The 24,076-nt window shown below is 48.6% G+C and overlaps 1 protein-coding gene across 4 annotated transcripts; it reads right to left on the bottom strand.

Moving 5' to 3' along the window:
- Nucleotides 1–2,338: 2,338 nt before the first annotated feature.
- HEPACAM (hepatic and glial cell adhesion molecule) lies at nt 2,339–20,035 on the bottom strand. 4 transcript variants are annotated; one of them, XM_067039253.1, is made up of 7 exons: nt 19,803–20,035; nt 7,449–7,790; nt 6,490–6,771; nt 6,107–6,206; nt 5,331–5,560; nt 5,114–5,181; nt 2,339–4,551 (listed from the first exon to the last, which is right to left on the bottom strand). In XM_067039253.1, exons 1-7 carry the CDS (start codon nt 19,885–19,887, stop codon nt 4,246–4,248), a joined length of 1,413 nt encoding a protein of 470 aa, XP_066895354.1. In that variant the 5' UTR covers nt 19,888–20,035; the 3' UTR covers nt 2,339–4,245. The 4 variants fall into 4 exon arrangements, with proteins under 4 accessions (XP_066895354.1, XP_066895352.1, XP_066895351.1 ...); XM_067039251.1 differs by having other exon boundaries at nt 5,319–5,560; XM_067039250.1 differs by having other exon boundaries at nt 5,114–5,184; nt 5,319–5,560.
- Between the last annotated feature and the right edge of the window lie 4,041 nt (nt 20,036–24,076).

Here is a 24,076-nt window from a genome sequence, read left to right on the forward strand (position 1 = left end):
TGGCAGGCAGATTCTCAACCACTGCGCCACCAGGGAAGCCCCCTTTACTATCTTTTAAAGTCTGTTTGACCAATTGCTAATCTAAAATATGCTTTGAGATCTTCCACTGAAAAAGTAGATTGGTAAATTTCTCTCTGTAACGGTATCAATTTTTACTTCATATGTTTTGAGGTTAATTAATTAGATACACATAATTCAATTTTAGTATTTTTTTGTGAAACAAATCTTTTAATATTATGCAGCTACTCTCCGTAGCAGACACTATTGAGGCTCCACTTATAACTCCCCGGAATTTCCTCTACACTGAAGGCTGTTTTCTGTGAATACCTGCAACTCTGGGGAACATATTTGGACACACGCAGGGCAGGCTGGAAGTACTGGGAGTTAAGGTCGTAGAAGAAGCCCTAAACAAATGATGGGTGGGGATTCAGCGGATCAATATCCCAGTTTCCTTGCCTCTCAGTGGGGATTATCCTCAAATCTGTTTAACCCTGTCTCCCAAGGTCCCCCCCAGGATTGAGCTCCAGTTTCCCACAGATTTGATAACATATCCTTTATTGGTTTTGATCTCTTTGCTGATCCACTTCTTTACTGCTCTACTGGTGTCTCCTGAAATCAACTATTTGCACTCAAACTCAAGGTACCTCATTTATTTCTGATAAAAAAAGGAGGCCATCTATTTAATTGCGGTACTTTTGGGGCATCAAAGGGCATACTAGTAATAGTAATGCTAAGATAACAGGAGTAAGCCAGGACTGTCTCCGGCAAACAGGATGTTAGAATACCCTACTAACAAGGCTTTTTGTCCTAAAGTTCATTTGTCTTATGTTAATAGCTACTACCCCCAGCTTCCTTTTGCTTACTATCTGCTTGGCATACCTTTTTGTGGCACTTTCAACTTTTCCAAATCTTTGTTTTGGGTGTATTTCAGTTAAATAGAATTGTAGCTGGATTAAAAAAAATACTATCCATCAGGTTGTATTTTAACTAATGAACATAGACCATTATAATTTATTTATAATCTATAATTTAGCCTTGTTTCTACCATCTTATTTTTTTACTCTCTATTGTCCTACTTTTTCTATGGTATTTTAAAAATAAATTTGTTTTTTTAAAAATTATTTTTATTTTATTTTATTTATTTATTTGCGGTACGCGGGCCTCTCACTGTTGTGGCCTCTCCCGTTGCGGAGCACAGGCTCCGGATGCGCAGGCTCAGCGGCCACGGCTCACGGGCCCAGCCGCTCCGCGGCATGTGGGATCTTCCCGGACCGGGGCACAAACCCGTGTCCCCTGCATCGGCAGGCGGACTCTCAACCACTGCGCCACCAGGGAAGCCCTTGATCGCTTTTGATAGTCTCTTGTTGCTTGTTCATTTTTGTATTTTGTCTTGTATTACTTCAAGCATTTCATAATTATTTTATGTTTTATATCTGATAATTTCAGTATCTGAAGACCTTGGGGGTCTAAATCTATTGCTTCTTACATTTGCTGACTTTCATTCATGGTGATTTGTTTCCTTCTGTGTTTAATGACCTTTCCTTGTGAACTCGTCTTTGGTTGGTCTTAGTCTCTGAAAATATAAGGAGATGTTTTTTTTCCAGAGAGGATTTGTATTTTTTATTTTAGGAGCCTGGGATGCTACCAGCTGGGGGCCAAAACCAATTTAATCCAAGAGTCTCAGGTTCAGCTCCCACACCTTGTCACTGGCACAAGTCTGGTCTTTCATCAGTGCTAATATAAACGTTTGCCCTTGGGTAATCCACATTTTATGAGTGCTAAGAAGTCAGGACTCACCTTACACTTCTAAGCTTTTATATATGCTGCTCCTCTGCCTGGAATATGTGTCCTTTTATCCTCCCCACTGTACCCCATCTGATTAATCAATCTTTCTAAGACTAAGTTCAGGCTTGTTCTCCTCCAAGATACCTTTGCTGACGATCCCTAGTCTGGGTTAGATGCCGCTCTTACATGCCTCTATGGCACTCCGTATCTACCTGTCGTTGCATTTTCCACACTGTATTGTAATAATCTGTTTACGTATCTGTCCTCCTCCATGAGACTCTCTTTGGTAGGGGTCATGGCACAGTTACGCTGTTTCCCCAGTGTCTGGCACAGGGCGGATCATGGTAGATTAATACATGTTTGTTGAATAAATGAAAGAACACCCGAATAAATGAATGAATGAATGAGTGAGTGATGATTTTGGAATGGACAATATGGGATTTCCAGAGAGGGTGAAGGATGATGGAGGGATGTGAGAAAAGAGAAAAGGGAAATGACTGGTATTTTTAGGCTGTTTGTTTGTTCTCCTTGATTAAGTGTAATAAAGTTGTCATTTCATTTCATCAAAAGTTTATTGAGCATCTAGTATGTGCTAGGCACTCTGCTAGATGCCAGTAATACAAAGATGAAGATCAAAACGAAACGAAAACAAAACCACTCCCCCCTCACCCCATTTAAGGCAGATTTGGCTTGAGTCTGGGAAGCCGGCCCCTCAGGGATGCAGAACCAGGGTTTGGAATACAACTTGCCCTCATCTCACCTTGATCTTCACCCTTGCCTCTCAAGGCTGACCAGCATGTGCCCATCTCCAAGTCCTGCATCCTCCACCTGCCTGAGCAACTTTCCCCTGCATGCATTATCTCCTTCTAGATGAGGCACCTGGGGAAGTGGGGGGAGCAGTTCTGGCTAAGGAAGGGGAGCTGCAAAGGCACAGCTGCTCGGATGAGCCTGCAGAAGTGCATAGGGACAGGGAGCTGGGAGGGGCACGACGTCCAGGTAAGAGCAGAGAGGACCAACTAGAAATGTTGTTGCCCTTGGGGCTGGGACAAAACTGGCCCCAGTGTGGAGTGGTGGGGAACAGGGACCTTGAGAGTCGCTCTGTGGGATGGTGCGGAGTCAGAGCAGGAGCTTAGGAAGTTAAGGAGGGACCAGGGATGCACTAGAGGCATCAGGGGAGAGAGGTCAGAACATAGCGAGGGACTTCTCTTTCAGTTTTTCAACTGCCCTGTCCCTTCACACGGTAGATTACTGTTCCTACAAACTGTTCAAGAGGCGGTGGCATGGGTGTGGCCTGGCTACACAGTGGACCAGCCTCTCGGCATTCTGCTGTTTGTGTGACCGGGGAGTCTGCCCTTGTCCTGTCTCCTGGGACCTGAGCATCTGGGAGCAGGGCAGGCGGGAGGCCAGAGGCCAAGGGTTCCATCATGTCTCCAAGACATGCTGGGGAGCAATAAGCCTCCTCCTCCCCCTAGCATTTTTGGGGAGAGTCAGACTTCATCCTCTTACAGCTGGAGGAAGCCCAACAACTTTCTGGGGGATAATGATTGTTTGAAAGGCTTGTTTTGTACAAAGCCAGGGAGAAGCCATAGGTATGAGGGGTCAAAAGACAGATCTTCACTTGATCTAGCCTTCTGGGCCTGAAGAATGAGTGAGAAGCCCCTTCTCTATGGAACAGAGATGGAAAGAATGCCGGGCACGCCACTGAGGGAGGCTTTGGGAGGAAGCCAAGCGTGGGAGGCTTGAATCCTTTGCTCTTGCGGGAACCCCGGGAGCGGGGCAACGGAATGTATTGTACCTGAGCTTCTCCTTCACCAACTGGTAGGTACCCAGGTACCATATGCCTGAGAAGGCTGCTCCAAGGTACTGTCTTCACAATGATTCGGTGGGTGCTCAGAACAGCCCTCTGTACACCCAGTAAAGGGCATCGGACTTCCCCTTAGTTTAGGACAGTTGTACGTTTGAGGCAAGTGGCCTCTCTAATCTGGGCTTGCCAAGAAAGTTCCCCAGGAACCAGCAGTTCGTTCGGAAGGAAGGGGAATGGGTGGGAAGCGTGAGTGCGCCCTAGGAAGGGCATAGGATAGTCAAGGGGGTTAGGTTACTGATGTTAGTTTCCATAAGCCCCTCCGGGGATTGGGCCGTAAATTTAATAATCTATATGGTCCTAAAAGGGCACAACCCACACCCACTGAGAACACAACTAAAGAACCGGGAGCAAACGTAACCCGGTTTCACCGTCTGATCCTCCCTCCGCCTTCCCGCCGCGTCCCCCCATCTGCACATGCTCACAATCGTCCACGCGCCTGACCCCCAGCGCCGGACCCCTAGCGCTGGGTCAGGACCTCCATCTCCCCTCGCCCGTCGCCCCTCGCCCCTGGCGGGCTGCTGCCCCGCTGCCCTGCCCTCCCCCGGACCACGGGCAGCAGTGCGCGGGCGCCTCCCGGGGGGGGGTCCCCAGGAGGCTCAGGCGCTGATCTCCACCGGGCCGGCCTCGTCTTGCTCGCGGATCAGGTGCACGCCGCCCGCAGTCCGCAGTGTGCGCGAGGCGCTGCGCGAGCGGCCGGGAGAGCTCGGGGCCCGGGGCGGCGACGTGTGCGTCCGGCCCGTGGCGGGGGAGCGCGCTGGAGAGCGCGGGTAGCGGCGGGCAGAGCGGCTGGGCAGCCCCGGCGAGCGGCCCGGCACGGCCGGCGACATGGAGTAGCCGGGCGGGCCGGGCTCCGTCGCGCTCCGAGGCTCCGGGGCGGGGTTCTCCTCGGGCTCCGGGGAGTCCTGCAAGGACACGTGCCGCGAGGGGTCAGCGGACAGCAGGCCACGGCTGGGAGTGCGCCTGCTGTTCCAGGGCGCTGGGAATACCGAGGTGGAGGGGACGTAGTTCCCTCCACACTCCGACTGCCTGGAGGGCTGCAGGCATAGGTCTGTTTTTTCTTGCAACACAGCACACTTAGCGTGGTGCCTGGCACATAATAGGTGCTCATTAAATGTTGAAATGCATTAGTTTGAGTGCTTTGTCCCCTTACTCTGTGCCTTCCACCTGCCTTGGACAGCGTGGGACAGAGTTGGTTATGGAATAGTAGGGAAGTCACCAGAGACAGTGTCCAAAAACCTGGGTTTGAAGCCTAGATTTGCCACTGATTTACTTGTTTGATCCTGGCAAGTCGTTTCAACCCTGTCAGCCTTATTTTTCTCATCTCTAAAGTGGGGATGACACAAATATTTCTCAGGGTTATTCTGAGTCCTAGAAAGGTATATCAATATGGTATGGCTACGTAATACCAGAACATGGTGGGGGCTGGTGGAGTGGTTGTGGGGCACCCAGCCCGAAGCTGCTTACCTTGTCCTTCAGGATGTAGAGTGCCGTGGGGCTCCTCCGCTCCTGCTCTCCACTCCGTGGGAGGGTGTCTGCTGCACGGAGCGAAGAACGGGGTGGCTGGCCCAGGTACAGAACCCTTTCCACCAGCCAGCACCTACACTCTTTGCTTCCCGATGGCCAGTTAAGGCCATCGGGAAGCCAGCCTCCACCAAAGGGTCCGGAATACCTGAGGTCCTACCTTGGCCGCTCCTGTCCCTGCTCTGCAGTCTTCGTGCAGTTGGTGGAGGAAGGGGCCCTGCAGAGCCGGCTTCCTTGTCACCCATTTCAGCCTTTTCCCAGCAGCTCACTGATCTGAGTGAAGATGGGACGGGCGAGTGCGCGGCTGGGAGCTCACCTTCTGCCTTCAGGCGGTCATCATTCTGATCCATATATTCCAGGGAGTTTTGCTTCTCCAGCTTCCTCTTCTTCCTGCAAATCAACCCAGCCCCCTGTGAACAGAGCTGTCGAGTGTGAGCAGGAGAAGTTCTGGGGGTGAGGACACGGGGGGGATCTGATGGCCATAAACGAGGCCTTGTAACGGGAAGACGGGCTGAGTGCAGTGGGAGGGGAAGTAGTCCGGAGCTTTGGGAGGCATCCCATCTAGGTTTGCATCCTGAGTCTGTCCCTAGCATTGTGACTGTGGGCTAGTCATTTAACTAATCTGAGTCTCCGGTCGTTGTCTGTAAACTGCAGATAATCACATTTAAAGGTAACACCCTAACCACAAACACAGTGCCTGGCTCACAAAAGGTGCCGTGCAAGTGAAACCAGTATTCATAGCGCCGGGGTTTTCAGGCTTGTGAGCACAGGATGTGGTTCCATATACAACACATGCAGTGGTAAGATGGATCTCCTGGGAAGAGGTGCGGGGCCCTGGGAGGAAAGGCGTATAAAGAGACGAAGGAAAGAACAGAGCTTGGGCCTGGGATGGGTTGAAGGATTCAGGTGCTCAGGGAGAGGAACTTGGAGAGTTACCCAGACTTTTTGGAGGGTTTCCAGCAGGCACAGACTGTCACCAAGGTCACAAGGAGGAAGATGCCTCCTGTGGACAAGATTATGTAGAGGGAGCTTCTTCCTAGGGAGAGAGAGGTGGGAGAGACTTCAGAGGGGGCAAGGGGTGTGGTGAGGAGAGCTTCCTGCGGCCCAAGAAATAGAAAAGGAACCCCAGGCAGCATGGCTGGCCAGAGGTGGACCTTGCCCAGAGCTCACTTCCCACCTGTGGCTGTCCTCCAGGGAGAGCTGGCCCATCTCTGCCTCTCTCCCCCTCCAGTGGCACTCTGTCTGGGATGTCCTTAGCCTCTAATGGGCACCTGCCTCTCAGGGCTTTGAGTCCCAAGGGAGGGCAGCAGGAGACTCACTGTACACGGTGATCTTGACGGGCAGGCTGCGGCCCTGGCTGATGGGGTTCTCCACCACACAGCTGTACAGGTCGTCGTCCTCCATGAGCACACGGCTGATGGTGAGCACCTTTTGGTCGGGGGACAGGAGCATCCGCGAGTCGTTGAGGAGGGGCTTGCCGTCCTTCAGCCACGTGTAGCTGGGCTTGGTGCCATTCTCGTGCGAGCAGTTCAGGGTAAAGGCCTCGCTGAGCTCCAGCACCGTGGTCGAAGCCACTAACACCTGGGGCCTCGAAATGGGCACTGAGCCCGGGGGTGGGGGGAGCCTGTGAGCCACAGGCCAAAAAGCATCTCCCTTCCCCTTCTTAACTGCCTACCTTCCAACTCAGTCTGCGGTCTTCAGAGATCATCACTCCAGCTCTTTACCACCATCCATCCACCCATCCATCCACTCACTCATTTATTTACCCACTGTTTACCGGGCACGTACAGAGCACAGGGAGTACAATGCCCAACAAGACAGCCATGGACAGTCCCTACCCTCATGGAGCTTCCCTTCCCTTCCCTTCTTCCCAAATGCCTCTCCAAGATGTCTTAACCTGACCCAGCCTGGAAGATATTTTAGTTGGGCTAAGCTTAGGTCGAAATAGGTTCAAATATTGGCTCTACCACTTACTAGCTGCCTGAATTTATGCCCCAGTTTCCTCATCCGCAAAATGGGGTCCATGATATTAACCATCCCTAGATTATTATGAGCATTACATGAGTCAATATAGGCAAAGCACCTACAATCGTTTCTGGCACGTACTAAGCGCTGTATACATGTTAGCTATGGCCTACCTGCCAACCTCTAACATCCCAGTTGGCTCACTCCCAAGCGGCTTTTGTGTGGGTTTTCCTGGGGTCTAGCTAATGTACTGGGTGGACATGGCCCCAGTCCCAGTCACTAGTCCCGCCTCCTTCCCTGCCAGAGACTTTACCATCTACAGTGAGGTTGATGGTCTTCTCCCCAGTGAAGGTGTCATCGGTGATAGAGATCTCAACCTCATAGGTGCCCTCGTCGGCCAGCTGCAGGTCGCTGAGAAGCAGGGAGCCGTTTTCAAAGAGGCGGATGCGGTCTCGATAGTCGGTCCGCAGGGTACCAATGACCTCTGTGCCGATGGACTGAACCACGGTCACTGGCTTGTCCCGCTTCAGCTGCCACTTGACGACGGGTTTGTCACTGCTGGTGCTGCTGTACTGCACAGAAAGCAGGGCCGCCTTCCCCACTGTGCCATGGATCAGGCGCACCGGGCTGGTGATGTTCACCCCCTCCAGGGGCTCTGGGAACAGAGACCCACGAGGTGAGAGCAGCGTCAGGCCCTGGCTCCGAACCTCACTCCCATCTTCGAGTCCTCTGGCCTCTCCATGCCTCACACTTCTGGGCCCTTCACTCCCTGTCAGTCCTTCCTTCTTACCCTTCAACTGCAGCTCTGGCTCTTCCGCTCCCCGTCATCCCTCGCACCCATCCCTTTGCCCTCAATCCTTCTTCAATCTGGACCTCAGCCTCTGGCAGTTTTCCCCATTGCCTTCCTCTTGAGGAAGATTCCAGCTAACCCATACCTTATGTGGCCCATTTATGGAAATGTGTATTGAGACTTCCCATGTGCCAGACACTGTTCTATGTCCCCAGGATATATCAGTGAGCAAAACTGACAAACATCCCCAACCCCTGAAGCTTATAGGTCATTAGACCTCCGAGTGAATTTGTCGGATTTTCTCCTTAATTGGGCATTGGGAGAGTGGGGGCTGGAGAAAGCATGGAAATGTAGATTCCCAAAGAAAGGAGGGTGTCGTGAGACAGTGCCAGTAAAGGGCAAGTTTAGGGGCCTGAGGACAACTGGACAACTCTCCGGTCATACCAAGAGCCTCCCCTATCCTTGCCCCAGCTGCACATAGCATCATACTAGGCCTGCCCAGGGCAGAACAGTCCTGGAAATTCATCCAAACTCCAGCCCAGTTTGCATCCCCTATGGAAGAGGGATTTGGGCAGGTCAAGAAAAGAGCTTGGCGTCAGAAAACCTTGTAAGATTGGGCTCCACTGCTAACTGGCTGTGAGAATTCGGGCAAGTCATTCTTCTAGGCCTCACTCTTCTCTTTTAGAAAATAAGGACGATAATGATAACAAGAGCAAGTGTCTTATCCAGTTCGCAGTGCAAAAGCACGATATGTATGTCAGTTACTGTGGTGTAGGGGAGAGAACACAGGATTGAGCATCAGAGATCGGGGCCCTATTGTTGACTTAGGACCTGGGAGAAGTTGCTTATCTGTTCAGGGCTCAGATTTCCCACAGGTCAAATGAGTGGTAACGAGATGGTCTCATGGTTTGTTCCAGCCCTGTAGTTAGTTCTGGGATTTTACCATCTTGTCCAATGGCAGCTCCATCCAGAGACACATCTCACATTTCAGAGATCTCTTAGGAACTTTGGGGCCTGAACAGATGCAGCTCGTTGGCCTTGCACCTGGCCTTGCAGAGCAATACAGCCACCTGAGGGAGGGGCCTTCTGGAGAGGATGTCAGCTAGGAACAGGGCTGAGTTTAGCTGAATAGACAGATACACGTCAGGTTCTCTGTTCCTCTGCACCCCCAGCTGCTTCCTTTGACTGTCATTGCCTCTGAAGTTCCCTCCTTCTTTCTCACCCCTATTTCCCACTCTGCTACTGCTGCAGTGTAGATTTGGGGAAGGTGAGCTGAACCTTTCCAACCCCTATTCCTCTCCTTGTACCTCGAGGACCCAGACCAAACCAGGAGGCAATGGAACTAAAAGGTTAGTTGTGGAGATCGAAGCAAATTTAATTTAAAAACATATCCAGTCCATTTGGGGAGCAAATGCATTGTTAAGTAATGAGCTCATCATCTTTGGAAGTGGTAAAGGAAAGGCCAATTGACTGTTCTTTCACCTCTCTGTGCTTCCATTTCCTCCTCTGAATAGTGAGGTGGTGGGACCAGATGATCTCTAGGGGCCTTCTCCACCCCGACATTCTATGATCCATCACCTGTCAAGGATGTTACAATCATAAAACCTTAAGCATGGAAGAGACTACTTTAATGATGAAAGCCACCATATGTATGAATATTATATACTTGTTACTGAGAGGAGTCTCAATTGGCAGGAGTTAGAATGGACAAAATCAACTATTTTCAAGTTTTTTAAATTAAAGGTATTTTTGTTCCCACAGAACCTTATAGAAATTGAAAAGAAATGAACTTTAGTTCTAGTTCACCTGATTTGGTCAAAGAGGTGGTGAGGACCAGAGCCCTGTCCTCCCCAATACCTTGGGGTGCTGCTAGGAATCCTTATGGCTCTGTGTATCAGGCTGAAATCGTTTGGTTACATGATCCTTAAGATTTCTCCAGCTCTTCGTTTCTGTGATAATTTAGATGGGATTTCCTGCCTCGCATTTGCTAGGTCCCAGGCTTGCTTTGATTTAGAAATACATGCTTTCAAATTTCCCTGAATAGGCAAATAGGGTTTGGTGTGTGTGACTTGAGGTGACCCTGAAAAAAACCACTGAGCTTCATTAAAGGCCAGGGTGGGTACATCTACCCCCCTTCCTCAGGACCCAGTCTGAAGCAGTGGGGATGGCACATGAGAGTGATATATGCAGAGCCATCCTGAGGTTTAGCAACCCCAAGCACTGAGGTTCCCCTTTCCTCCCTCCCGGAGGCTGGACAGTGACAGTCTCAGCCCCAAGAAAAAGTGGAAGGGATTCTCCTCCCCCTTTCTGTCTTCTCTGGCCCTCCCTTAGTTTCCCCAGCATCCACTCTCTTGCATCCCATACAAGGTCCTTCTAGTGCTTTTGTGATGTCTTTCCCCCTTCAAGTCAGCTCTTTCTACCAATTTATTTATTTATTTATTTTGACCACACCACCACGCAGCATGTGGGAATCTTAGTTCCCTGACCAGGAATCGAACCCGTGCCCCCTGCGTTGGAAGTATGGAGTCCTAACCACAGGACCGCCAGAGAATTCCCTCTTTCTACCAATTTAAACTTGATTCTTCTGGATAAAAATATTGGAGAAGCTACAGCATGTGGATTGCCCTGGTCCTCACCCTCTTCTAGGTGGATGCTTGTGAACAGGGCCTGCCCATGAGTCGTAGGGATGTATGTAGGTATGTTCAGAGTGGAGGAAGCAGTCTCTCTCAGAAGCTGACAAAGAAAGTGTTTTCGCTGAGCAAACACTGGTTCCCAAAACTCGCGCCCAAATCGGAGCTGCTTTTAAGTTCAGGGTCCCACAAATTTCAAGGGACACAGAGAACTGGGACAGGTGCCAAAGCAGGACACAGAAGTGAGGAAATGGCTAACAATGAAAATAAAAGGGTCTGGGACTATTCAACCTTGAGAAACGATTAACTTAATCATCGTCCTCAAGTCTCTGAGGCGTCATTACGTAGAAAGTCTCTGTTCCCGCTGGAGGCCGAACAAAAGGAAATTGACCTCGCAGCAAGATGTTCCTGTCAATTTAAACAGCCATACCGGATCAGGTAGGTGGCCCTCGTTAAGTAGGATTTTGACCTGCAGTGACATCAAGGAATGTCAAGCTTTAAAATATAAGAATGTACCAAAGAGACACCAAGGGTGCACAGGCGCCAAGGGAACACGAAGTGAACACACAAAGAGAAGGTAGCCAAGAAGAAAGACTTCAGAAGAAAGTCTACTCTTTCTTCTGAAGAAACCAGCTCTACTAGCATCTTGATCTTGAACTTCAGCCTCCAGAACCGATTGGAACAAGATGGCAGAGTAGAAGGGTGTGCTCTCACTCTCTCTTGTGAGAACACCAGAATCACAACTAGCTACTGGACAATCATCAACAGGAAGACACTGGAACTCACCAAAAAAAGATACCCCACATCCAAAGACAAAAGAGAAGCCAAAATGAGATGGTAGGAGGGATGCAATCACAGTAAAATCAAATCCCATAACTGCTGGGTGGGTGACTCAGAAACTGGAGAGCACTTATACCACAGAAGTCCACCCACTGGAGTGAAGGTTCTGAGCCCCACGTCAGCCTTCCCAACCTGAGGGTCCGGCAATGGGAGGAGGAATTCCTAGAGAATTCCTAGGCTAGTGGGATTTGATTTCAGGACTTTGACAGGACTGGGGGAAACAGAGACTCCACTCTTGGAGGGCACACACAAAGTAGTGTGTGCATCGGGACCCAGGGGAAGGAGCAGTGACCCCAGGGGAGACTGAACCAGACCTACCTGCTAGTGTTGGAGGGTCTCCTGCAGAGGTGGGGGTGGCTGTGGCTCACTGTGGGGACAAGGACACTGGCAGCAAAAGTTCTGGGAAGTACTCCTTGGCATGAGCCCTCCCAGAGTCTGCCATTAGCCCCACCAAAGAGCCCAGGTAGGCTCTATTGTTGGGTTGCCTCAGGCCAAACAACCAACAGGGAGGGTACCCAGCTGCACCCATCAGCAGTCAAGTGGATTAAAGTTTTACTGAGCTCTGCCCACCAGAGCAACAGGCAGCTCTACCCACCACCAGTCTCTCCCATCAGGAAACTTGCACAAGCCTCTTAGATAGGCTCATCTACCACAGCACAGACAGCAGAAGCAAGAAGAACTACAATCCTGGGCTTCCCTGGTGGCGCAGCGGTTGAGAGTCCGCCTGCCGATGCAGGGGACACGGGTTCGTGCCCCGGTCCGGGAAGATCCCACATGCTGCGGAGCGGCTGGGCCCGTGAGCCGTGGCTGCTGAGCCTGCGCGTCCGGAGCCTGTGCTCCGCGACGGGAGAGGCCACAGCGGTGAGAGGCCCACGTACCACCAAAAAAAAAAAAAAAAAGAACTACAATCCTGCAGTCTGTGGTACAAAAACCACATTCACAGAAAGATAGACAAGATGAAAAGGTAGAGGGCTATGTACCAGATGGAGGAACAAGACAAAACCCCAGAAAAACAACTAAAGGAAATGGAGATAGGCAACCTTCCAGAAAAAGAATTGAGAATAATGACAGTGAAGATGATCCAGGACCTCGGAAAAAGAACAGAGGCAAAGATCGAGAAGATGCAAGAAATGTTTAAGAAAGACTTAGAAGAATTAAAGAACAAACAAACAGAGGTGAACAATACAATAACTGAAATGAAAACTACACTAGAAGGAATCAATAGCAGAATAACTGAGGCAGAAGAACGGATAAGTGACCTGGAAGACAGAATGGTGGAATTCATGGCTGCAGAACAGAATAAAGAGAAAAGAATGAAAAGAAATGAAGACAGCCTAAGAGACCTCTGGGACAACATGAAACACAGCATTTGCATTATAGGGGTCCCAGAAGGAGAAGAGAGAGACAAAGGACAAGAGAAAATATTTGAAGAGATTATAATTGAAAACTTCCCTAACATGGGAAAGGAAATAGCCACCCAAGTCCAAGAAGTGCAGAGAGTCCCATACAGGATAAACCCAAGGAGAAACATGCAGAGACACATGGTAAACAAACTGGCAAAAATTAAAGACAAAGAAAAATTATTGAAAGCAGCAAGGGAAAAAAGACAAATAACATATAAGGGAATTCCCACAAGGTTAACAGCTGATTTCTCAGCAGAAACTCTACAAGCCAGAAGGGAGTGACATGATGTACTTAAAGTGACGAAAGGGAAGAAACTACAACCAAGATTACTCTACTGGCAAGGATCTCATTCAGCTTCGATGGAGAAATCAAAAGCTTTACAGACAAGCAAAAGCTAAGAGAATTCAGTACCACAAAACCAGCTCTACAACAAATGCTAAAGGAACTTCTCTAAGTGGGAAACACAAGAGAAGAAAAGGACCTACAAAAACGAACCCCAAACAATTAAGAAAATGGTAATAGGAACATACATATCGATAATTACCTTAAACGTGAATGTATTAAATGCTCCAACCAAAAGACACAGGCTTGCTGAATGGATACATAAACAAGACCCATATATATGCTGTCTAAAAGAGACTCACTTCAGACCTAGGGACACATACAGACTGAAAGTGAGGGGCTGGAAAAAGATATTCCATGCAAATGGAAATCAGAAGAAAGCTGGAGTAGCTATACTCTGGACACAATAAAATTAAGAGCTTCTGTTCATCAAAAGACACCATTAAGGGCTTCCCTGGTGGCGCAGTGGGACTGGGGACTTCCTTGGGGACCGAAGGACTGCTGGGCCAGTTGGGCGTGTAGGAGTCACTAAGGGGGTGGCCTGAAGCAGGCCGTGGGGGCCACAGAGGGGGGCCTGCTTCTGGACAGGCCAGGGCTCTGGGGTTGCTCAGCCCCCGTGTGGCACTGCTTCAGGCCCTACCTGCTGCCCGCAGTGTCCCCAGGAGCTAGTGCCCCAGGGGCTGAGCTCCACTGGGGGTGGGGGGTGGGGAGCAAGGGGAGAGGTAGGGTCGTCCTTCTGCCTAGGCCAACCATCGTGAGATCTGGTTGTGCTCCGTGGTCAGACGAATCCCAACCAGCCCTGGCTGAGAGTCTTGTGCTCCTGTGAGAGCTGCTGACCTGCTTGGTGGGGGGGGGGGTGGGGGGTGTCTATACCTCATTGTCTCAAGGCCTGTTTATGTTTTCCTTTCACTAAGGGTTTTTAGTTTGGGTTTATTTTGGTTGGGTTGGCACTAATTCTTTTCTTAAGATGCTGTGAGAACCGTTTCATCCGAATGCCAAATAAATTTGTGTTCTGGAAAAAAAAATGTCCCCTGCCAATGCAGGGGACACGGGTTCGTGCCCCGGTCCGGGAAGATCCCACATGCCGCGGAGCAGCTGGGCCTGTGAGCCATGGCCGCTGAACCTGTGCATCCGGAGCCTGTGCTCCGCAACGGGAGAGGCCACAACAGTGAGAGGCCCGCGAACCGCAAAAAAAAAAAAAAAAAAGACACCATTAAGAGAGTGAAAAGGCAAGCTGTACAGTGAGAGATAGTTGTAATACATATATCCTATAAACAACTCATATCCAACATATATATTTTAAACTCCTACAAATTACTACTTTAACAAAATCCAGGAAACTCAATAGAGAGTGGGCAAAAGACTTGGACCAGGTACTTCACATAAAAGGATTTGCAAATGGCTAATAAATATATGAAAAAGACACAACTTCATTAATCATCATAGAAATGCAATTTCCCTGGTGGCGCAGTGGTTAAGAATATGCCTGCTCAATGCAGGGGACACAGGTTCCAGCCCTGGTCCGGGAAGATCCCACATGCTGCGGAGCAACTAAGCCCGTGTGCCACAGCTACTGAGCCTGCACCCTAGAGCCCGTGAACCACAACTACTGAAGCCCATGTGCCTAGAGCCTGAGCTCCGCAACAAGAAAAGCCACCGCAATGAGAAGCCCACGTACCGCGACGAAGAGTAGCCCCCGCTCACCGCAACTAGAGAAAGCCCGCGTGCAGCAACGAAGACCCAACACAGCCAAAAATAAATAAATTTTAAAAATTCAAAAAAAAGAAATGTAATTTTAAACCATAATTTGATGCCACCTCATACTAGGATAGCTAAAATGAAAAAGAGAAGATTCAATTATTGGTGAATATATGGAACATCTGGAACACTCTCACTCACTGCTGGTGGGAATGTAGATTGATACAACCGCTTTTGAAAACTCTGGCGATGTCTACTAAGTCTAACCACACACGTATAACTCGGCAAATCCTACCCCTGGGTATATCTGTTCACCAAAAGACATCTACTAGAATGTTTTAACAACTCGATGCATAAAGGCCCAAACTGGAAACAAACAAAATGTCTAACCAAGTTCAATAGATAAATTGTGGTAAATTCATACAATGGAATAATCTACAGCACTGAGACCAAACAAGTTATAATTTTAACAACAAAATGCATGAGTCTTACAAATTTGGTGCTCATTGAAAGAAGCCAGGCATAATTATAAGAATGCATACATATACTTCCATTTTTATGAAGTTCAAAGACATGCAAAATTAATCCATATTAGAAGTTAGGACACCACTGTGACCCTGGCGGGAAGGCAATAGTAACAGAAATAGTATGGGAGTGCTTCCAAGGTGCTGAAATGTTCTTTTTCTTGGTCTTGGGGGCTGATTAAATGGGTCTGTTCACTTCGTAAAGGTTCATAAAACTGTATCTTTATGCAAAATGCATGTTCCTGTATGCAATTTTCAATTGCAATTAAAAAAAAAAAAAAAGACAGCACCTACAATGTGAAGGTGATCTTAGGCCTAAAAAGGGTGGAAACCAGGCAAGGGAATTCTTCCTACTGGGTCCGTAGAGGATGGGCTGACCCTAGGATCCCAGAGAGTAACATCTTGCGAATCAGATTATCTAGATTTATGGCATGCTGTGTTTATGTCTGTAAATAGCATCTAGAAAAGCCTTGTTTGAATGTTCCAGGAATAGGGCTGTGATGAATTTAGGAAAGCCTCATGAGGCCATATTAGGTTCAGAGCACTAAGTGTGACTTGCCTGAGGCTAGTGTGGTGATTGCTGCCATAAGGAGTATGGCAAGGGGTTAAGGTAAATCTCTGGGAGCCAGGGCCACATGGTCCAGCCCCCCTTTTGGTGCCAATCTTAAAAATACATTTCCCAGGGCTTCCCTGGTGGCGCAGTGGTTGAGAGTCCGCCTGCCGATGCAGGGGACACGGGTTCGTGCCCTGGTCCGGGAAGATCCCACATGCCGCGGAGCAACTAAGCCCGTGAGCCATGGCTGCTAGGCCTGCGCGTCCGGAGCCTGTGCTCCGCAACGGGAGAGGCCACAACAGTGAGAGGCCCGCATACCGCAAAAACAAACAAACAAACAAACAAACAAAAAACCAGTAATACTAGTAAAAATTGTAGACACCATTTATAGGCTGATTTAGAAAAACCTCCCTCCTTTTTTTTTTTTAATCCTCTACCTGAAAGAAATGAAGATAAATCTCAGACTGACCATTGGAAACGCATGTCAAAGTTGATAGCGCTCCATCAGCTTGGTGCCTGAAAAACCTCATGAAACAGAGTCTTTCCTCATCCCAGGCCTAGCCTGAAAATGTTGGAATTTATTTGTCACAGAAGCTGACATTTTCCTCCTAGATTGAGGATGGCAGAAATTCCTTATAGAATCTCAGCTCTTTATTGCTCTTGAGTCCACAGCAGTACAATGGCCTGACCCTGCACTTACCTCTTACCTGTCATAGATTGTAACTAATAGATTATTAGCATAGTTTATATTTAGAACTTTTTTGTTATACTTTTTTTTTTTTTTTTTTTTTTTGGTCGAGCCATGTGGCCTGCCGGATCTTAGTTCCTTGACCAGTGATCAAACCCATGCCCCCTGCAGTGGAAGCATGGAGTCTTAACCGCTGGACTGCCAGGGAAGACCCTTGTTATATAATACTTATTAAGTTCCATTTTTCCCTCACAGGAGATCCTTTGTCACCTTTTTTTTTTTTGCCTAATCACACTGATTGACAAAATCTTTCTATATACTTTTTTCTTTACCATACGATAACCTGAAAGCGCTTAGGGACATCTCTGATTTGTATAATTCATTGTGCATTTCCTATTCCCAATTCACTGCCTCCATACCCTCAGCTCTCATTTCCTTAACTCATTGTAATTTCCACCGAGACTGCTCTCACCAAGGCTAATGGTAACCTGTTTTTTTTAAAAAAATAAATTTATTTATTTATTTATTTTTGGCTGTGTTGGGTCTTCGTTGCTGCACGTGGGCTTTCTCTAGCTGCGGAGAGTGGGGGCTATTCTTCGTTGCGGTGCGCAGGCTTCTCATTGTGGTGGCTTCTCTTGTCGCGGAGCACGGGCCCTAGGCGCAAGGGCTTCAGGAGTTGTGGCACATGGGCTCAGCAGTTGTGGTGCACGGGCTTAGTTGCTCCGTGGCATGTAGGATCTTCCCGGACCAGGCCTCAAGCCCGTGTACCCCTGCATTGGCAGACGGATTCTTAACCACTGTGCCACCAGGTAAGTTCCTAATGGTAACCTTTTAATTGGCATATCCAATGGGCTCTTTCAGGTCCTTATTATACTGGGGTCCTTGATACATTTGATGATGATTGTCCAGGAAACTCCCAACTCCCTTCACTTTCTGGATACCACAGTCTTCCAGGTCTCCCTCTGTGTCTCTGATTGTTCCTTCTGGGTCTCCTCAGTGGGCTTCATTCCCTGCCTTCCTCTGCAAATCTTGGGGTTCCTCAATGTTCCATATTTAGCTCATTTTCTCCTCCAAGGTAATATTTATTCATTCTCCTTGTTTTAAATCTCACCTCTTGGCTGACAGTTTCCAAATACTTCTCTCCAACCCTCCAGCTTTAGGTTATTCAACATTTTCCCACAAATGTCTCATAGGCATTTCAACCTCAACATGAGCAACACTGGCTATCATATCTCCCAACCTTGCCCCATTTTTAAAATTTACGGTTTCACACAAAAACTCTACCTCCTTCTCTACATCGTTTCACTTCCTATAAATCACTAGGTCCTGACTTTCCCTCCAAAATATTATCTCAACATCCCTCGCTCCCCCTCTCTCTATTCTAATTCCAGCCCAGGTCATTTCTCTCCTGAACTATTGCAACAGCCTCGCTATGGTTTGACTTGTGTCCCCTAAAATTCATATCTTGAAGTCCTAACCCCAAGTATCTCAGAATGTGACCTCATTTTGCAGTGTGGTCATTGCCAAGGTAATAAGCTAAGATGAGGTCATGCTGGAGTGGGGTGGGCCTCTAATCGAAGATGACTGGTATCCTTTTAAAAAGGAGAAATTTGGATATACATACAAGCACAGGGAGAATGCCATGTGAAGATTCAAGTTAATCTGTCACAGCCAAGGAACTCCCAGAAGCCAGCAGAGAGTGCTGGAACAGAACCTCCCCTAGGGCCTTCAGAGGCAGCACAGCCTTGCCAGCACCTTGATCTTGAACTGTGCGACAATACATTTCTGCTGTTGGAGCCACCCAGTCTGTGGTTCCAGCAAATGGATACAGGCTTCCTTTCCTATCTTGCTTGCCTACAGTTTCACCTCCAACGCCTCACTGCAGAGTGAGGGATCTGAGCTATACTCTGGCCCTGCTGGTTCCCAGATTAAAAACCATTCAATGTCCTCCCCCGTTCCCATTGTTTGCAAATTATATTACAGTTTCCTTAGCAGGGTTTACCAGTCTCACCTAACTCCATCCACACTTTCTTCTCCAGCAGCGGTGACTGACTGAGCTGCTCCTAACATGTGATACCATTTCAAGCTGTTGACCTTGGCCCATTTTCCCAGCTATAATGCTCACTCCCACACCTACCTGTTTTTCTCATCTTTTAAAATTCAGTGCAGACATTCCCAGGAAACCTCCCCTGATATTCCCCCACTCCCATCCTGTACCACCAGCACCAGCTTCCTGATGGGGTAGGTGACCTCTCTCTGATTCTTGGAACCCTCTGCCTCTCTGACTCATAGTAGTTTCTGCATTTTATTAAAATGATCTCTGGGGCTTCCCTGGTGGCGCAGTGGTTGAGAGTCCGCCTGCCGATGCGGGGGACGCGGGTTCGTGCCCCGGTCCCGGAACATCCCGCATGCGGCGGAGCGGCTGGGCCCGTGAGCCATGGCCGCTGAGCCTGCGCGTCCCGAGCCTGTGCTCCGCAACAGGAGGGGCCACAACAGTGAGAGGCCCGCGTACCGCAAAAACAATAATAATAATAAAATAAAATAAAATGATCTCTGCATCTTATTTGCCCCACTAAATTGTGAATTCCTAGGCTCTCTGGAATAGTGTGTGTGTGCGCACGTGTGTGTGTGCACATACGCACATGTATTTCAAATAAGATCATTTCTCCAAGAAGTTGGTAGGGGAAGGTAGGTGTCTATGGCGTGTGTGTTATGCATAGGTTGGTGTTACTCTTCCAAACCAGGAGGCTTATTACCTCCAAAGCTTCTTTCATCTCCCTTGTTATTTTACACTCAGAGGAGCCAGGGTGGCGGCTGGGGAGATACAAAGCCAAGATTTCCCCACCCCCCCAAGGCCCGCCATAGTCCCTCGGAAAGAATGCCGGACTGGCCCACGCCAACAAGACATCCCATCAGAAACGGCTCATTGCCCTCCATCTAATGTATTGAATGCCGTGGGAGCTGCAAAGTCATGCAGGCTTTGGGGGGTGGGGGGCAGGGGCCGGGCAGGAGGCACACAGAATGAAGAAATACATTCAACGCGAATGCCTGAATTCACTGAGACGCTTCCCACGGTGGCTGAGCATTCTCCCCTCCTCCCGCCCCAAAGGCATTTTCTGGCCCTCAGCTCTCCCTTCCCTCTCCTTTGAAAGCCCCGGGTCCCTTCTCCAGACCCTGTCTTACCCTCTGGTCTCCTACCTGTCTGGATCAGAAGCAGATAGAGAAAAGGAGTGAGGCGCAGGGCACTGAAGGCTCTGGACAGGGCTTCCCTTTCTCTCTTCATTTTGGGTGGCGTTCTCCAGCTCTGGTGCACACAATTAGCATGATTTCTCCACTCTGGGCACGTCCCTTTGTACCACTCGGAGTTTCTCTGCCCGAACACAACCCTGCCAAGTTCCCTCTGAATACACAGAGCTCTGTGTGTTGCTGGACTTGTTCTTTCCTCTCTTTCAGACCTGGCATTTTCTAGTTTCAAAGCCCTACATCCCGGGTGCGGAGGAGGGTACCTGCTTGGGAGATAATCTCCAGCACAGGCAGGGTTCAGTCTGATGGGTCCCAGCAGGCTAGCAGTTCTTTACCCACCTGCGCTGAGCCCCACTGCCAGGGGGAGATGAGGATTTAGGCTCAATGAAGGGACTGGGCTGGGACACACACTAAACTGGACCTTGTGTGTCCCAACCTGTCCTGTCTCCACCTCACGCTCCCTGTTCTTGCGAAGGAGGGTGTGTGCCAGGGACACACCTCCAATAAGCTCTGAAAATGGAGGGAGAGGAGCTTTTCAAAAGCTGGGGAATGAGAGATTCCAGAAACTGCTGAAGAAATGGAAAACTCCTGTTCCACCCCAAAGAAAGAAGATTGGAATATGGCTTGAATTCTATTCTTTTCATACCTGTCCTCGTGCTGCTTGGGCTTCTCTCTCCTATCATAGAACCACGTAGATGCTGGGGACCTTTCTCCAGAAGCTACACTGCTCTTTCCCCAGCCTCCAGCCCATTTCCTAGAACATGTCAGATCAAAGATGAAGGTAACAGCCCAACAGCCTGGGGTTCTGTCACCAACTACAGCCCAGCTGTTTCCTCAAGTCTTGAGGCGTGATGAAGAGAGACACCCCAGCTCTACCCTGACCCTTCATTACCATGTCCACATCCTCTCCTGAGGGGCGTCAGTGGAATGTATGCTTGCTAACTGTGTGATCTGGAGATGGGTGTGCAACCTTCTTCTTTTTTTTTTTTTTTTTTTTTTTTTTTTGCAGTACATGGGCCTCTCACTGTTGTGGCCTCTCCCGTTGCGGAGCACAGGCTCCGGACGCGCAGGCTCAGCGGCCACGGCTCACGGGCCCAGCCGCTCTGCGACATGTGGGATCTTCCCGGACTGGGGCACGAACCCGTGTCCCCTGCATCGGCAGGCGGACTCTCAACCACTGCGCCACCAGGGAAGCCCCCTAGTGTGCAACCTTCTTAATTCTCCAACTTCAAATCTGTAAAAGGGGGGAAAACAGTAGCTTCCTTGTAGAAATTGTTGAGAGGATTGATGAAGATTTAGTACTGTAGAGTGCCTAGAAAATTCTTTGTTGGAGAGGTGATATTTTAAACTTTAAGAAAAAACTGCTTCTTCTTTTCCATTCCTTTAAGGATCTTTGTATCTTGGTGAGACCAAAGTTTACAACTTCCCCTCTTGATTGTCTCTAACGCTGACCTTAGTTTTGTAAATGCAGTAGCTATCGCTCAAAGTATTCTTTTTACATACTGGAGACAGCTTGTGTAAGCCAGGTTTCTAGAACTGGAGATTGAGTCCATGGTCCATCTGAGCCAAAGGATGGGGAGAAGAGGTGGGAAGCACTGCTTTTGAACTTCGCAGAGGAACTCCAAAAAACATTCTGAAATACACAAGTCAGATTTTTTTCCTTTTGCATCTTTATGGTTTTTTCTTTTGGTATGGATATCCTGATTATATGTATTACTTTTCTTTAGCTTTGAAGAGGGTTGTCCCCCCTGGGATCAGAAAACATGGTTACTGTGGCCATCTCCTCATTAGCCTGGGAGACTCTCCAGGGCAGGGGCTGTAATTCTTCATTCTTATGTGTCTCCTCCCAGGGAGGAGCTCTGAGCTCTGCATAACATGGCTATTAAACAATGCGTAGACACACTGCTTGACTGACCGCATCCAAGGCCTGTGCCCTTTCCTCCTCTGAGCACTTCAACAGATGCATTTCTGTGGGCATCGTCCTCTCCTGAGCAGCTCGGCCCGGTCCTCCTGGCCCTCCGGCTGCACACAGGTGCTTCAGGCCACTCTCATTTGGCACCCGCTCTGGGGCTCTGGGATTCCGACCCTCCCCTCCCCCGCACCCAGGGCAGCCCTGGCCTGCTGTACTCAGGCCGCTATGCTGAGCACCCAGGCAGTGGCCTTGCAGCTCAGAACGGAAACCTCCCCCAACACACACACACACACACACACACACACACACACACACACACACACACACACGAATGATGTACAGATAAGTAGGTTTTAATAACCTTACCATTAGATTTAAGAATGTCCCTGCCCACTTGGTCTCTTCTCTTGTCTCCAGGCTGCAGGCTGCAGGAAGAACGCTCTGGCACCGATACTACTGGAGAGGTTTGGTCCTTGCTAATACCATAACATCAGTGGTGATTTTTATATTTAGCATCCTCCCCCTCCTTCCCTTCATTCACGTCCTGTTATTAACTGAGTCAAATCTGTCTCCTCCACTAAATTGTAATTAATCTTTGGTAGCAGAATGAAAAATAATCTAACAAATGGTACCCAAATTCCTCTTATAGAGTAAATTGTCTTTAGCAAGAAAAATATCTAGATATGCCACATGGAGTGGAAGGTAAAGCCTGAAGCAGAAGGCATCAAGACACAGAAAGATAAACCCCTGTGCAATAGAAATAAACAGGAATTGGGGATGGAGAAAGAGCAGAGAGGAGAGACGTGAGGGGTTGGGGTGGGGAAGCAACAAGGGGCAGGGAGCTGAAAACAACTGAAGAACAACTTGCATTGTTACACTATAAAACCCTTTCTCCTCTGTCTTCTTCAAAACTCTAAGAAAAGTTTACTGTACACAAATTGCAATATGTGTGTGTGTGCCTCTAGCTGATAGAATATGGCAAAGGTGATAGGACAGCCACTCCCTTGGTTAGATTATGTTTTGTAAGACTTAGCAGACCAAAGAGAGAGAGATGGTCCTGCTGACTCTGAAGAAGTCAACTGCCCTGTTGTGAAACAGCCTCGTGGCAAGGAAATGCTGGTGGCTCTAGGAGCCGAGAGTTGCCCTCAGCTAATAGCTGGCAAGAAAACAGGAACCTCAGTACTACAGGCACAAGAAACTGAATTCTTCCAATGACTACGTGAGCTTGGAAGAGGACCTTGAGTTTCAGAAAGGAATGCAAACCAGCTGACACCTTAACTGAAGTCTGATGAAACCCTGAGCAGAAAATCCAGTTAAGCTGTACCTGACCCACAGAAACTGTAAAAAAAAATTAACGTATGTTGTTTTAAGCTGCTAAATTTGTGGCAATTAGTTATGCAGCATAGAAAATTAATATGTGTTGTGTGCGTGTGTGTGTATGTGTGTGTTTACACACTGAGACAAAGGACGGAGTTCCAGGTCTGGATCAACAAGGTGGGCAGGAGGACAGTGAAATGATCTCTAAAGGGACTAATTCAGGTGAAGCAGGAGTTTGGAGTCAGAGATAGTGCTGAGAACTTAGGCCTTCAGAACTTTGGAGAAATACTGGTATCTTAGTCCGGGTTCCCCCAGAGGCAGACTCCAAGGCAAGAAGCTAAATAGTTTATTTGAAAGGTGATCCTAGCAAAACCAGGTAGGATATTAGGGGAATGAGACATGGAAGGGAAGGAAGCCAATGAAGGTTGCACATCAAGCAAGTTACTACCGTGCACAGCTAGAGCTTAATCCTGTGGGAAATAATGAAGAATAAGCCTCAGAATTATGCCAGCCAAGGGGCAAGGGAGCTGGGATATTTATCCACCAACTGCCATCAGATATGGGTTGAAGGCTGCTTCTCCGGGGTAAGGAGAAGTTAATTCCCCAGATTTCTGGGTGACCTTGCAGGAAGGTATCCCGTCCAAACCTTCTCCCCTTCTCTAACTGCTCTCAAAGTGTGTGTGTGCGTGTGCATTTGTGTGTGTGTGTGTGTATGTGTGTAAGCTACTCCTACTGTCGGGCACTTTGTATCTATTTGTTCATTTAATTCTCCCAGTACCTCCTTTTCAGTAGATATTATCACCTCCTTTTACAAACAAGAGAGACTAAAACTTCAAGAAGTGAGCAATTTGCTGAGGTCATATAGTTACTAAGTGGCAGAAGCTGGATTAGAAACCCAGGTTAGTTGCTAACAAAGCTGAGGCTCCCCACCACCTCTCTCGGTCATCAGTTGGAAGTCCAAATCCTGGTCTAACCCTTTACCCCCAGCACCCGCCCTCTG

This window comes from Kogia breviceps, chromosome 7 (genome assembly GCF_026419965.1).
Source record: "Kogia breviceps isolate mKogBre1 chromosome 7, mKogBre1 haplotype 1, whole genome shotgun sequence".
Classification (NCBI taxonomy): domain Eukaryota; kingdom Metazoa; phylum Chordata; class Mammalia; order Artiodactyla; family Physeteridae; genus Kogia; species Kogia breviceps.

Coding starts and splice junctions, on each gene's coding strand:
- HEPACAM (XM_067039250.1), bottom strand. CDS start 19,887: ATGAAGAGAGAAAGGGAAGCCCTGTCCAGAGCCTTCAGTGCCCTGCGC. Junction 5,561..6,106: donor AAACCCTCCAAAAAGTCTGG/GTAACTCTCCAA, acceptor GTTGATTTGCAG/GAAGAAGAGGAAGCTGGAGA. Junction 5,185..5,318: donor CGGCCAAGGTAGGACCTCAG/GTATTCCGGACC, acceptor CGCTCCGTGCAG/CAGACACCCTCCCACGGAGT.